Source organism: Muntiacus reevesi, chromosome 7 (genome assembly GCF_963930625.1).
Source record: "Muntiacus reevesi chromosome 7, mMunRee1.1, whole genome shotgun sequence".
Taxonomy (NCBI): Eukaryota; Metazoa; Chordata; class Mammalia; order Artiodactyla; family Cervidae; genus Muntiacus; species Muntiacus reevesi.
This window is the reverse complement of record NC_089255.1, coordinates 53,190,385-53,206,169: the sequence shown is the minus strand read 5'-3', so window position 1 is coordinate 53,206,169 and position 15,785 is coordinate 53,190,385. Positions and strand designations below refer to the sequence as shown.

General features: G+C 38.4%; 1 protein-coding gene across 1 annotated transcript; it reads right to left on the bottom strand.

Moving 5' to 3' along the window:
- Positions 1-1,153: 1,153 nt before the first annotated feature.
- Positions 1,154-14,572, bottom strand: RSL24D1 (ribosomal L24 domain containing 1). The gene is made up of 6 exons (XM_065941539.1): positions 14,418-14,572; positions 9,665-9,778; positions 7,391-7,463; positions 5,008-5,071; positions 3,125-3,210; positions 1,154-1,930 (listed from the first exon to the last, which is right to left on the bottom strand). The coding sequence occupies exons 1-6, from the start codon at positions 14,496-14,498 to the stop codon at positions 1,857-1,859; spliced, it is 492 nt and encodes a 163-aa protein (XP_065797611.1). The 5' UTR covers positions 14,499-14,572; the 3' UTR covers positions 1,154-1,856.
- Between the last annotated feature and the right edge of the window lie 1,213 nt (positions 14,573-15,785).

Here is a 15,785-nt window from a genome sequence, read left to right as displayed (position 1 = left end):
CTATGCTAACTGCCCAGCAGAGGTCTCAACCAAAACAATAGCAACCTAAAAGCTCTGTACTATGCAACTCTCAAGTAAACTTTAAAGGGACAATTCATCCTGAGTGGTCCAACTATGTTTAGAAAGCAGAAGATGAATAAAATCACTGCATTTGCATCCAAATACTTTATGAGATCTAGTGTCTCATAATAATATCAAATTCTGAGAGCTAAGAGAACCGCCTGAATGTTAAACCTGAGATACAATGTCAGCTTTTTGTTTCAGATCAGTTTCCCCAAATTAATCATCTCAAAGCAACAGCCAAGCTGCTATCTAACTAGCACAGTAGGAAATTTGTTTCTTAACAGTATGTGATTTTAAAACAAGTTTATATTAAAACAAACACAAATGTAGTATGGGATGAAAACTTCAATTTTACAAATGGTTTTACACACATATTCCCCTATTACATCAATAATTTTGTTTACAAATAAGTTTCACTTTTATCAATAAGAACAAAGCTGGATTCAGGTCTTCTAACACCTGATTCAGTGATCAGTCCATTTTTCTACTATCTAATATTGAAATAAAAGTTTAGCCATTACTGCATAATTACGTAACCTTAAACATGTAATTTATTCTAAATTCTGTCCTAAAAAACTGAGTTACTTAATGTTCTTAACATACTCATAAACAATGTAAGTATCCACTTCTCTTTAAACAGATCTACTTCAGCAGTATGTGTGAACAAAGTCATTTTCCTCCAAGCAACTGACACTTCACACCTTTGTCTGATGCTGTGCTGTGCTCAGTCGTGCCCAACTCTCTGCAACCCCACAGACTGCAGCTCCCCAGGCTCCTCTGTCCATGGGATATTCCCCACAAGAATACTGGAGTGGGTTGCCATTGCCTTCTCCAGGGGATCTTTCCAACCCAGGAATTGAACCCACATCTCCTGCATCTCCTGCATTGGCAGGTGGATTATTTATCACTGAGCCACCTGGGAATATCTATCTTTTGTTTAGTACTTTTAAATATATATGTAGGCGGTTACTTTCGAAACAATTTTATGTGCAAATAATTTATAATGTGCTACTCATACATCCCATTTTCCAAAAACAATTAGGAATTTTTAAAAAGAAAACCACACCAAAAATTTTAATAGGCACTTGAGTCATGGAAAAATAATGTTTATTCTACTAGGAATGACAACTTATCATTGAGTATTCTCCAAAGTGGAAATTACACAGAGCCATTTCAGGAACAGACTGCTCAACTCACCCTCAACATCCACAAATGACTATCACAATAGTTAAACCACATCGAAACAGTCCAACATAATTAGGCTTCAATATATTGGACCATTATGTTCTTCTAAGATGCTAATAAACCAAAACCAGAAGTATTAACATCAAAAGAAAAGATATTACTTGAGGCTAATTATCATACAGATTGTTAGTTCCTTGCTGTATCCCATCCAGAACATTAATAAAGGAAATATTTTACTGCAAAGAAAATTTTATTTTATATATATTAACTAGTCATGAATTTGTAATTATTACATAAATGCTGTCCAATGCCATTAACCAAATGGCATGACCATTTTATGTCCACAATTCACTTCTGTATTTACAAACATAGTTTTCATGACTTATAAAAGCATGTCTCTCAGTGAAGGTTTAACACTGAGATGCAACCTAGCATCCATAATAATATTTGCTGTTCTGCAGATATCAATGTAGGACAGAAGTATTTACTCCCCTTTCATCTGAGTGACCTTATGTGCGGGGAAAAATAGATCAACAATTTACAAGTTCTAAGTCTCCAAAGAAGATTTCCAGATGCACTTAAAGAATTGCTTACAGACAGTAAGAGTTTTAAGAAACATCCTCCATGTCCACATCCTCTTGTAACTTCTGTACCATTTTGTCTTCCAGCTGCTTTCCTTTGCCTTGAAAAAAGAAATTAAACTCTTATTGATTTGGTGTGACCTTGTGGAAGTCATATTCACACTTTATAAAGAATGTTGGCTACTTTAAAATAACATTAAATATTCCTAAATAATTTAAGAATATAACTAAACTCACACAGATCTTATGACTTGCCACATATTTGCTCACCTCACCTTCATGACAACCTACATCTTAAAAATGAGAAAACTGAGGTACAGAGACAAATGAATCAGTGACCCGGTCACTTGGCTAGTAAGTCCAGTAAGACAAAGGGGTGGGATGTGAAGCCTGGCCATCTGGAGCCAGGATCTCTGCTCTCAACACTGCACTCTCTACCTCAAAAAGGGTTACCTAAAATCTTGGATAATAACGGTTCCTTTCTATTGTTTTTGGGGTGTCAGTCCATATAAGCTATATGTAAAACAATGCTCCAGGATTCTTTTTTTTTTTTTAATTTGGTACAAAAAGGTCCTAGCTGGGACTTTTGCATAAATCTACCCAATATGCTGTTACAGAATTTGACTTTACTAAGGCTTAGGCATAGCTAAATCCCACCAAAATCTCTCTCCTTCTGATAGGTTGTACTTGGTGCCAGTTGAGGAAAAATACTGGTTTCCTAGCACCTCACAAAAGAAATTATGCACACAAACAACTGCCCAAGTGAGTGCCTACCTGTAAGTTATAGAAGCACAAGCAAGGCTTTAGTACAAAACTGCAGTTCTCACACTGAGGTATCAGAATCACCTGGAGAGCTACTGAAGCACAGAGGTCTGGATCCAAGGGGGTTTGAACCACTGTGCTTAGTAAGTCCCCCAAGTAATTCCCACACCAAATGAAGTTTGGGAACTATTAATATGAAACATTGTCCTTTTAATCAAAACAGGTTCGAGGCAAAATCATCTACTGAATTATGACTCAAATAATTTTGATTAACTTAAAAAGTGTTTTTACAGAAGTTAGGATTTTATGACAGGAGAAAAGAAACACCATAAGCAATAAACTGAATGGAACTTAGAAATGCACTGAATCAGTATTGTTTATAAATTACCAAGTCATATCCTAAATGAGAGAAAATATTTACATGAAAAAAAAATTTATCCTCAAAACGCTGGCTGGTACCCAATTACGTGGACCACGAAAACTTTTCGTTTCTCTACTGGAGGCAGAGAACTCCTGTATAATGCACTAGGTACCTGCAAGAGGGGCCCGGATAAGATGGATGTTTTGCTTGACCTCTTTAACGTCCTGAACTTTCTGTAGTTCTTTATTTTTCTTCAACCTAGGATAAAACACATCAAGGCCAAAAGCTCAGTTACTAAAAACTCCTTAAAAGACATTAATTCATAATTTGTAAAAATTCTATTTAGTTAACGACAAAGATGAGAAATGGGAATACAATCTGTTTCTTGTTCCTTGTTAGCTTAATGATTCCTACACTCCCAATTTGTTCATTCACTGTTATTCCTAGTGCCTACTCAGGAATAAATTGAGGGTTGGATATGTATTTGCTCAGTGAATGAAGGAATGCAACTGCAAGAATTCACAAGGTTTAGAGATCACAGACACAGAATACAAATCTCTAATCATTAAAGTATCTGTTCTCTATTTGAGGAGAAAGATGTAATGTCTGTATTATCTACTTTTTAAAATCATTCAGTAATTACAAGAGCATGAAACACATAAGACATTCAACAACAACAACAAAATGTCAACAGACTAGTTCTCAAGCATTTGGGCCCCTTTTTTTAATAATTAAAAACGTTTAAAGCCAAAAAACTCTTGACACATGCTTTTCTATGACAGACATTTGTGATGACTAGATCAAAAGTGATGTCTCTTCTAAAGAAATAGCCAGTTTCAAGCTGGGGCGGGGAAAGTGCAAGATGGTACTAGAAAATCTTATTAAGCCATAAAACAAGAAAGCAACCAAAGAATGATGAGGAATTGTCAAAATGACGCAGAGCCTGCCTGAAGAACTCTCACTGGCCAACTTAGGGTACTTAGAACACCAAAATAAATAATGATAAAGAACTGTAACACACTGAAAACGGTGAGAACTGGTGTACACACCCACATATGATGTGAATAAATGAATAAAATAATAAATGTGGAACTGGGGGAAAAGAAAAATGCTCTTTCTTGGATAAGAAAGCCAACTAATAAACAGGAAAGCATAAAATTAGAAAAATCACCACTTGGCAATAGTAACAGTAACAGATTCAGGCAGAACACTAATGGATGCTAAAACCAGTAGATACCACTTCAAGGGTAACAGGTCCTTTGCTGAGTGTGTCTCCCCCAAGATGCACTGACTACAAAGAGGGGAATAAAACAGTAAAGTAGTTTCCTCCATTTCCAGGGGAGAAAACTAGCAGACACTACTTTAACCAAGTGATAAAAGTTAACATCACCAGTAAGAGGCAACATGTAGCTGGAAGACACATTTCTGTACTAGTTTGGCCCAAGGTGCCTACCCTGAATCTAATCATGAAGAAAACAGCAAACACAAAATGAGAAACATCCTGTAAAATAACTGACCTGTACTCTTCAAAAATGTCAATGTCATTTAAGACAAAGGTGAGAAACTGTCTGGATTAAAGCAGCTTGAGGAGACAAGACTGCTAAGTGCAATGCATGATACATGACTTTCTGCTGTGATGAAGGGCATCATTAGAACGACCGGTAAGATCAAGTAAGGTCTACAGATTCAATAACAGTATTTTATCAGTGATAATTTTCTGATTTGATAACTATACTGTGGTTATATAAGAGCATGTTCCTATGTTGTATACCTGATACTAAAATAATGTTGTGTGTCAATTATACCTCAATCTTAAAAACCACACAGGAAAAAAAAAAAAAAAAACACAGAAAAAGAACATCCTAATTTTAGGATATATACACTGAAGTATACTTAAGATGAAAAGGCATCATGTCTTCAACTTACTACACACAGAGTTAAACACAAAGTAAATCTGGCAAAATGCTAACAGAATACACAGTTCTTTATACTACCTTGATAGTTTCTGAAAGTCTAGAGTTAGGCGGAAATAAAGATATTTTAAAACATTCGTACCTGTTCATTATAAATTTAGCTTGTCGTTTCTGTTTGATCTCTTCAACTCTCTTCATTGCATCAACTATTAAAAAAATTTATTAAAGTTAACAAATTTATGTACATTCAAGTCAGATGATTATAATCAACAAGAGCTTTAACAATCACCTTTTATTCTGATTTAGAAATGGACTAAACCAAACAAAACACTCGCTGCAAAAACAATTCCTACTGAACTAGCTGACAAAGGTACGTACTCTTGGTTAACATCACTTTTGACTCTTCCCCAAGTATCATTTCTTTAATCTTTATTTTGCAAAAGCCTTTACTACTAATAAATTTTCCTTTACTTGAAACCAGTCCAACATTTTTCAAATTTTATTCTACAGGGAACTTGGATTAATGACATTAACCCCATTCTTAGTTTGCCATCTCTATATAAATAAAGAGTCCTTTCCTGGTAATAAAAGCTACTTTTTCTTCAAGTACCTGAACTATGTTCTCATTATGAATCACATTATATACCTGAGATATGACCACATTACGAATATTGGTAGAATGAACCTGTCAATTTGCCACATTCTTAACCATGAAAATCCAACAATTGTTTTGGAAAATTTATACAAGACCCTTGGTTATAAGGAAGTTCAGTCCAACTATACTCTAGAATCTGTATCAGTACTATACAATGTAAGATAAATCACATATGTAATTTACACTTATCAGTAGCCACATTTTTTTAAAAAAGTAAACCGGAACAGCTCAAAATTAAATTCAAGGTACATCTTGTTTAACCCAACATATTCAAATTACTGTCATTTCAACATGTAATTAATATAAAAAACTTACTGAGATTTTTATACTTATTTTCACACTAAGTGTTCAAAATCCAGCATATTTTTACATTCACAGCACATCTCAATTCAGACTAGTCACATTTTAATTGCTCGGTAGCCCCTGTGACTGGTGGCTACCATACCGAGCAGCACAATTCCCAACCAGATTCTAAAGTGTAGTCTGTGTATGTGAGTGGGGCAAATGAATGAGGCTCTGTAATAATACCTGAACCAACTACTGTCTAACAAATAATAAAACAGGAGTTCTCAGCAAAATGCACTGAGAGTACATGCCCTGTTCATCTTCATATACCAGAATCAGTGGTTACTGGTAAAGGATACACTATCTTAGAGAACACACAGTATTTCTCAGGAACAATAAAAACACCTGATACCAGCACAGAGGGTCTCAGTAACTGAAAATTCACAGATGATTAAACTAAGATATGCACCTCAGTTTCGATATCAAGCTGAATACCCACCAAATAAAAGTAGTTATAGATAAAAACAGTCTGGAGCTGCTATCTTCAAGTAGGAACAAAAAAGAAAACAAAGGCCAAAATGAAATAAAACTCAATGGGGTCCAGAAATGCTTTAGAATCTTTCAACAAAGTCCCTGCCAAAAGTGCCTTCAGGAATCAAATTAATAATCCTGTGAAAAATGTATAGCTCCATATGGGATTGATGTGTTTGTGCATATTGTGAAATGATCAGCACAGCAAGTCTGGTAGAATTCTAAGTCTTAAACTGACTTCTAGCTAACAAACTACACCTCCACACCAAAGACTAGAGAGGCTAAGGCTGCATAAGCAGGCATAGTGGAAGAAGAAAGTCAGGGCCAAGGGCCTCACACTACACATACACATGGTAGAATCTACAGCTAGATTAAGAAATTAAGTTTTACTACATATGAGAATTTTTTTAAATTAAAGCCGCTGCCTAACTTAAATAAGTAAATGGACAGAAAGAGCTAGGTAACTAGGTATGCAGACAGGTAAGAACTAAGTATTACTGCTTGTAGTTTAGTAGCCTCTAACTTCATTTTCACTCAGGTCAAACACTTAGAAATTCTCTTAGAAAATTTGTAATTATCATGCTTACATGCTGCACTTTTGAACTTTACAGAACCACTAAGTTTCATGAGGTATACAATACTTATATCCCTAACAATACTTATATCCCTAAACCAAATTACCTAAACTGGCAAAGTGTGTTAGGTGTTTTGTATATTTTAACTATGTCACACCTCCACAAAGTATTCTACATCTCTATTTTTTCATTCAGATATTTGACTGCTTTTAGATCTCTGTGCAGGCACTTCAAATAACAGCAAATTTAATAATTATGCTACTTTAATAATGGATACATCAATCAATTCTGAAAAGATTTGGGATAGCTTACAATAAAAAACACAAATACAGCAGAGCCATTGAAATAAGGATAAAAGTATAAAAACTAATCAATTAAAAGAATAAATTTAATATTTAAACAATCAACTGATATTAAAGCTATGGTAATAACCCAAACCAGTGTCTACTGAAAACTCCTCATAGTCCCTGGTGACTTACTGGTTTTATTCCACAGTTCTCGCTGGTATTTGACAGGTTCATTTCTACGTTTTTCAAATTCAAATGAATTATCCTGTAAAAAGAGGAAAAATATGGTTTTAAGAGAGATAGAAAAGAAGCATTTCTTAAAACTTTTTCTCCTTTTCACAGAAGTTCTAAGTATTTCAAGCTACTGTTGTTTAGTCACTCAGTCACGTCCGACTCTTTGCGACCCCATGGACTACAGCAGGCTTCCCTGTCCTTCATCTCCAGGAGTTTGCTCAAACTCATGTCCATTGAGTCGGTGATGCCATCCAACCATCTCGTCCTCTGTTGTTCCCTTCTCCTCCTGCCTTCAACTTTTCCCAGGATCAGGGTCTTTTCCAATGAGTCGGTGCTTCGCATCAGGTGGCCAAAGTATTGGAGCTTCAGCTTCACCATCAATCCTTCCAATGAATATTCAGGGTTAATTTCCTTTAGGATTGGCTGGTTTGATCTCCTTGCTGTCCAAAGGACTCTCAGGAGTCTTCTCCAACACCACAGTTAAAAAGCATCAATTCTTGGGCGCTCAGCCTTCTTTATGATCCAACTCTCACATCCATACAGGACTACTAGAAAAACCACAGCCTTGTGACTATACAGACCTTTGTCAGCAAAGCAATGTCTCTGCTTCTGAATATGTTGTCTAGGTTTGTCATGGCTATGGAAACATACTAAGATTTTCCCCAAGATGATCTCAGAGAATGTAAGTTATCAAATTTTTTCTCCATTAAACACAGCATACAATACACTCCTAATGAAAAAAATTCTCTACATATTAGTGATTCTCAAAGGGATGGGAGGGGAGATGGGCCTATAACCATCAGGAGGATTATAAATAAACTCAAAAGACTTCCCTAATTTCCTGTTCCTAGCTGAGACTAACAGCCAGAAAACATATATCAGACTGAACCATTTGAAACTGCCTTTTCTCATAGATCAAAGAGTCAAATATTGAAAATTTCATATGATTCAACTAAAATACCTAGCATGTTCATATATTTCAATACCTATAAACCTTTGTGTTACAGCACAGAGTTGAAACTACACATCCTCAAATAATGTGGTGCTACTCTGCCTGATGTAAGTTTCACCCTGAAATTCTTTACGTTCCCTCCAAATGTAGTCGGTATTTTGACAATTAACAACTTTACTTATCTCAAAACATGCAAAATAATTTTGGGAAAAACCCCAGATATTTCTTGGTTTTCAAATCTATCAGACTCAGACTCAGTTAATGTGAACATTAACTCTGCACTTAGCTATTGCATTTATATACACAAGACGCTGTTCAGATCACAGTAACCTCAGCCATCACAAGGTAAAACTGGTCACCAGCAAATGAATATGACCTAGCATTCTTCCTTCACTCATATAGTTGTCACCTGTATTTGAGATGCTACAGTTCTATTCATCCATACTGAAAATTATTTTTGTGACAACAATCATGATCTGGCCTTACAAGTTGCCAAAAAATATTCTTTACACTCACTGAAAAATCTCAGGTGTTAAGAAAGCCAGAAAAGGACTTCATAGCAACTACTTAAGACACTGCCTTTATGGAGTAGAAAGGTGGGAAAAAGTCATGGGTTTGGTGGAAGAGAAAGTACAGCAGGGAGAAGACAGCTGAAAGATCTCCCACCCTCAAAAACAACCTGTGCAACAGTTTCTCCTCCTTCCTTTTCAAGGACAGAGTGCGGACAAGCTTTGGAGGGGCCTCATACCAACTCAGTAAGACCAATACTTGTGGGGGCTCACCCCTTGAAACTCTCCCTCACCCCAATTCCTCATTATTCCTCCTTACACCAGTATCATTAACTAAATTCTCTGCTCTCAGACACAAGAAATCGAAAAACTGATAAACAAGCTTAATACAAACCTCATCCAAGCCCTCACTGCTATTCAAACATTCTTTTACCTCTTAACTTCCTTTCAAAATCCTTAAGTAACAATTTCCAACTTCAATCCATTTAAATAATTCTCCCCTTTGTTACAAGAGCTAAAAATACTTTTTGGAGAATAAGAAAAATTATTTCTACAAACTAGATTAGGAATTTTTTTTTTCCTTTTCAGAATTCTACAGATTTGTAGTTTTGGGGATCATGAGAGAATGAGATTGTCAAAGCCAAATGCAAGTCAGTAGGTCATGAATCACACTACAGGAAGCCTTACTAGAGCTAACTGAATCATCTTCCCCATCCAAAAGCTAAAATTCTGAAAACTATAACAACTATAGTGATAGCTAACTGTACTCACCACCGTGAGCTCTTTACCAGCCGCTTTCCGGAACGCTTTAGTCCATCTGACCTTGCGAGGATTGCGCTTCTTTTTGAAGTTTTTATGGCACTTGGATTTACAGAATCTGAACACCTATTTTAAAAAGTGTTAAAATAGTGAAAAGACAATATTAAAAACTTTTATGCCATAGGACATTACCCCACCAGACAAAATATACTAAAAAGTCTGAGAAATAACAATGGTTCGTTCTCACTCACAGCTGCTTCTACTTATAGCACCATTTAGAAATATGAGACATATCACATAAAATGCTAACTGAACTATTTTTTGACTATCAAACATCATTACAACTAAAGATTGAGGGCCCCCAAAATATGGTTAAAAACTAGCATTTTTATAGAATAACAGTAAAACCTTTACTATGATCTTGAATGAAGGGAACAATTTTTAAGTAGTCATTTATTTAAATCCATTTGCAATTCAGAATAATTCTCAAACTTCACTTTGTATATATCTCAATGAGGGGGGAGGGGCAAGGTTTCAAACAACCATTCTGAAATGTCCTTTGGTTCTTTTCACTGTTGCACAAAATAATTTCCCAAAAAAACCAACTAAAACTGGCTACAGATCTGTTTTTCTAAAGAATTTAGAGATCTACTAGGAAGATTCTTCACTACTTTAATTCTACACTTTCATCTCCAAAGATATGATCCTTTAATAGTGTTTACAATTTAATGATGATTCAAGGTGCTCTTAAAGTGACTTACTGGGATTTATACATCTAAAATGCGTCATTTTGTTACTCTGTCTTAGAAAAAGTTGCAATTTGTATTACTAGAGGAAATCTGAGAGAAAAAGTATTATAATTGAATCTGTGGACCTTGGCAAAGAAACTTGAATTGAATTATCATGCTTAGATGTGACCCATTCAAAAAAAAGGCCAAACTAAGGTACAGACATTTCAAGCTAAGAGACTCAGCGGTGAGGAATTTGCCTGCCAAAGCAGGAGAGAGGTTTGATCCCTGGGTCGAGAAAATCCCCTAGAGAAGGAGATAGCAACCTATTCCAATATTCTTGCCTGGGAAATTCCATGGGCAGGGCAGCCTGGTAGATCCATGCAGTTGCAAAGAGTCGGACACAACTTAGCGACTAAAGCAATAAAGCCTCTGTGTGTGTGTGTGTGCATAAACCACAAATCAAAATATTTCTCATTTTATGTACATTGTTCTATGAGGACCTCAAACAGGTCACTACATCAGGACATAGATTTCTTAGAAATGGTCAATACTAGAGAATTCCCTCATGGCCCAGTGGTTAGAACTTGGCATTTCAATGGGATGGCCCTGTGATGGATCCATGGTCCAAGAACTAAGATCCCACAATCGGTATGGTAAGTTCAAAAAGAAAAGAAAAGGAAGAAACAAATGGTCAATATTAGATCAATTTAATCGAGGGTCAGACTTCCTGGAAAGCCCTCTACATTCCTGAATTAATTTCAAACAGCTAGAAAATATGTAAACCACAGTAGTTTTCTGGAATAATTCACTATAAAATCATTATTGGTAAAACTTCTTTTGCATATCTCCAGCCCAAAGTACTACTACCTTTTTAAGTAAAAGCCGTCCTTGTTTAATATCTACTAGACAACTCCTACACAAGTCCTTATTGAGAAGTTTGAACTGTTCTAGGTCTTCTCAGTTCCAAAGAAAGCCAATGGGAAGATACAGGGAAGCCTACTTAAACTCTGTATCTAACAGACTCACTAGAAAAAGCATGATGAAGTATCTGAAGAGACTGGAGTCACTGAGATGGGATGCGGATTCCCAAATAAGGAGCAGCTACCATGTGCTGGATGTTGCAGTAGGTGCAAGAAGTACAAGAATAATTAAAACACAATGCTCTACCCTGAGAAGCTGAGTCCAGTAATGTGGTCAAGTCTCACTTTGCAAACAAGAGAAATAAAGATCAGACTAGGATATAAATAACGGGATATGGCTATACACAATAGTCAAGTATAAAGTAACATGTAAATATACATTAAGGAGTGATTAAATCTCTACTGGGGTAGGTGGTGGATGATTCTGTGTGAGACAAGCTTCATAGGCTCAAATCTCCCTTTTAATCTAGTCCCTGAGCACCATCCTCAGTCTTCAACGTGCAAATAAATGATCCCTCTGAGCTTCACAGTTCAGTACTTTTTTATGCCACTAATTTCAACGAAGATTTATTAAGCACACCTTAAAAGTATACATGTTTCTGTTCACAAACTATGAAAATATGGAGCAGTAATATTTTACCCTGGTGGCTCAGACTGAAAAGAATCTGCCTGCAATGCAGGAAACCCAGGTTCAATCCCTGGGTTGGGAATATCCCTTGGAGAAGGGAATGGCTATCCACTACAGTATTTGCTCCTGGAAAATCACATGCACAGAGAAGCCTGGCGGGCTACGCTGTCCATGGAATCACAAACAGCCAGACATGACTAAGCAAATAACCTTTTCACTTTTTCCAGTATTTTAACTAGTAACACACTAATTCTGGTTTCCCTGATGGTTCAGCAGCAAAGAATCCTCCTGCAATGCAGGAGATGCAGGTTCAACCCTCAGTCAGGAAGAACGCCTGGAGAAGGAAATGGCAACCTACTCCAGCATTATCATCAGGGAACTCCCATGGACACAGGAGCCTGATGGGCTACAGTCCATAGAGTCAGGAAAGAGTCAGACACAACTTAGTGACTAAATAGCAACAACACGCTAATTCTAATCTTAAGAAGCAACTTGAGAAGCGTAAGAGGGGAGATGTCCATGAAAGATGGTCTCAAAAACTACAAGCATAAATGGAGAAAAAATAGTTAGGAGGCTACAAAAGTGCCAAGTGCCTAATGTGGGAACAGGAAGGCAGAAAAAAAGCTAAGACAGCACGATCCTTTGCAAAGGCAGCATGGATAGGACCTATAGCTAGATACAAAGAGCAAAAAGAGTCAAAGGTAACTCGCAGTTTCCAGCAGAACTATCTAAGTGTTAGTCGCTCAGTCATGCCCGACTCTTTGCAACCCCATGGACTGCAGCCCACCAGGCTCCTCTGTCCATGAGATTTTCCAGGCAAGGATACTGGAGTGGGTTGCCATTTCTTTCTCCAGGGGATCTTCCGAACCCAGGGATCGAACCCGGGTCTCCTGCACTGCAGGCAGACTCTACCGACTGAGCTACCAGGGAAAATGACTATTAATTACTTCTGAGAGCAAAAAGAGCTGAAGTAATAAGAACTCTCTTTCAGGAGGCTCACTGTTAGGTACAGACAGGATTTATACAGAATACACGTATAAGGTGAGGAAGTACAAACCGTAATTCCTGAGTGTGTCAAAATCACCTCATTAACTATAGATTCCTAGAGCCTCTTCCCCTCCCCCTAGATATTCCAATTCAACAGATCTGGTGGGAATCAGGAATCAGTTTTTCCCACAAGTGTCCAGTGATTCTGAAGTAAATATAAGAGAGCTCAAATTCTGAGAAACAATATTTTGAACAGAGGAATGAGATTCATTCCTGTATGAAAGGCAAATTCATGTATTATTCCTAAAGCCTTTCACAATGAGGCCTTACAATGACCGTGCCCAACTTAAGATGGTTCAACTTTACAATGGTGCAAAAGTGATACACATTCAGTGGAAATCATACTTCAAATTTTGATCTTTCCCAGGCTAGCCATGCAGTAAAATTCTCTCTGATGCTGGGCATCTGGCAGCAAACCAAAGCCCCCAGTCCACAAAGTGAACAACTTAATAGTTACAATCATTCTGTTTTTCAATTCCAGTAGAGGATATCATAAATTACATGAGATATTCAACACTTCATTATAAAACAGGCTTTGTGTTAGATGATTCTGCCCAACTGTAAGCTAATGTGTTCTGAGCATGTTTAAATAGGGCTAGGCTATATACAATATCCAGTAGGTTAGGCTTTTGCATCTTCGACTTACAATGGGTTTGCCCAGAAGCAACTCCATCGAAAGTCCAGTAAGATCTGTATCGTTCTATCTTCTGTTTTCAGACGTACCTTTTAAACATAGATTTATATTCGTATTTATAGGCCTACCCCAAGCCTCTACCACCATCTGCAATCCGTCACTTCCTTAAACAGAGAAGCAACTGCTCCACTCTGTGTCTTTGCTCAAATTGTTCATTTCCCTTTCGCCTAAAATGCTCTCTCCTCTTGCTCTTAAACAAAATGCAAGATCCAGGATAAAAGCACCTCCTTCCTGTGTCTTTTCACATACGTCCTTCTCCAAATCACCTCCAATCACTTCATAAAACGTAACTCTGCTATTAAGTCATGCCCAACATTTCTATCAACCTCTACACAATACGACTGATCGCAAGTCTTATACATCTGTATAGAGGTGGACCTCAGCAAAGATGCTTGACCCGGCACGCGTTCAACAAGGTTTACTGAATTGAAGAATGTGGCCCACATACAACAGTGGGCCAAGACTCCCAGTTTCCCCGTGGGCTCTGGCTGGACTCACTCAACCTCATTACTGCCGGCCTCTCCCAAGAGCGGCCTAGAGACCAGCTCTGCTCGGACCGCCCAACGGAGAAACTCCGCAAGCGGGAGGTGGTGGTCCGAGCCCGTAGTAAAGCCAGCCTCACGCACCGAAATCCCAGGCCAAATCCCACGCCAAATTGGTAGGCGCACAGTAACCCCGCGCCGAGCGGGCACGGCTTCAGTCCGTGGGAGCGCAGCTAAAAGCGCCCCACTCCCCACCTCCTCACCTTGCAATCGTTACGAACGAACATCATGCCGTGGCCTGGGTAGATAGGACCCGAACAGAAATAACACTTTTCAATCCGCATGTTTAATGCGCGTGGAGACTCGCCGGCCGAACACCCAGCTGAAGAGGAAGTGACGTAGCCCCGCCACAGGAAGTGATTCTCTTCCCAGTTCTCCAGAAAGAGCATCCGGAAAAGGCGGTGCTCTTCAGGGCTTCTGGAAAGCGAGCCGAACGTGACCGCGCCTCCCCGCGGCCGCGCCGGGAACAGCACTGACGTTTGGGGCAGGCGCAGAAACGCAGAGTCGGGCTGGCAGCTGGCAGCCTAGGTAAGTACAAGGTTCTGCGCCTTCTGAACTGGCTGTTAGAGCATCTAGTTTTTCCACCTACCGTATCATTATTAAGTCAGCATTTACTCATATCTTATATATCCTGTCTCTAGTTTGTGCTGTTCCCAGGCGGCTCTCCACACTTGGCTCGTCTCTAGGAATTCATTTCTCCTCGGCTCGAGCCCCACCGGATTCTGGTCCCTAGGGGACTTGCCTGGTGTCCACAGCGAGAACCTGCTGCCCCGCATGGCAACCGAAGCTGCTGTCTCAGGCCCGCAGGACTTAAACAGCGGTGTTTAAAACACTTAGTGGTGGTCTTCTCTACCTTTACTCCCTCTCCGCCTTTTAATTAATATACATATATTTAATTACTAGACATTAAAAAAAACCACCATTTGTACAGGAAATTGATGCTTTTGAACTGTGGTGTTGGAAAAGACTCTTGAGAGTCCCTTGGACTGCAAGGAGATCCAACCAGTCCATCCTAAAGCAGATCAGTCCTGGGTGTTCATTGGAAGGACTGATGTTGAAGCTGAAACTCCAATCCTTTGGCCACCTGATGCAAAGAACTGATTCATTTGAAAAAGACCCTGATGCTGGAAAAGATTGAAGGCAGGAGGAGAAGGGGACGACAGAGGGTAAGATGGTTGGATGGCATCACCGACTCAATGGACATGGGTTTGGGTGGATTCCGGGAGTTGGTGATGGACAGGGAGGCCTGGCGTGCTGCGGTTCATGGGTCTCAAAGAGTCTGACATGACTGAGAGACCGAACAGAACTGAACTGGAGCCCTAATACTCCCTCTCTCCCGCTCTCTTAACCTCTCTTGTACCTTATCTCTCTCTGCTGAGTTCTGTGCAATTTCCATGCCAGTGGCTACATTTTCCATACATGGAAGTCTTTTTCTAAATTCAAACCAGTCATGTATCCTTAATAAAGTCTTCTTTTCTCAAACATTTCAATTCCTTTTATGTTTGTAATTATTTTATGATCTCCATCTGGTAAGCATATTATTTGAAGTTCTTAAGTGCCATATTGCTGGA

What these genes read in the sequence shown, in the direction of transcription:
- RSL24D1 (XM_065941539.1), bottom strand. Translation starts at nt 14,498, where the DNA reads ATGCGGATTGAAAAGTGTTATTTCTGTTCGGGTCCTATCTACCCAGGC. An exon ending in TCGTTCGTAACGATTGCAAG is followed by an intron (nt 9,779 to 14,417) that starts GTGAGGAGGTGG and finishes TTTTTAAAATAG; the next exon opens with GTGTTCAGATTCTGTAAATC. An exon ending in TATCCGGGCCCCTCTTGCAG is followed by an intron (nt 1,931 to 3,124) that starts GTACCTAGTGCA and finishes TCTTTTTTCAAG; the next exon opens with GCAAAGGAAAGCAGCTGGAA.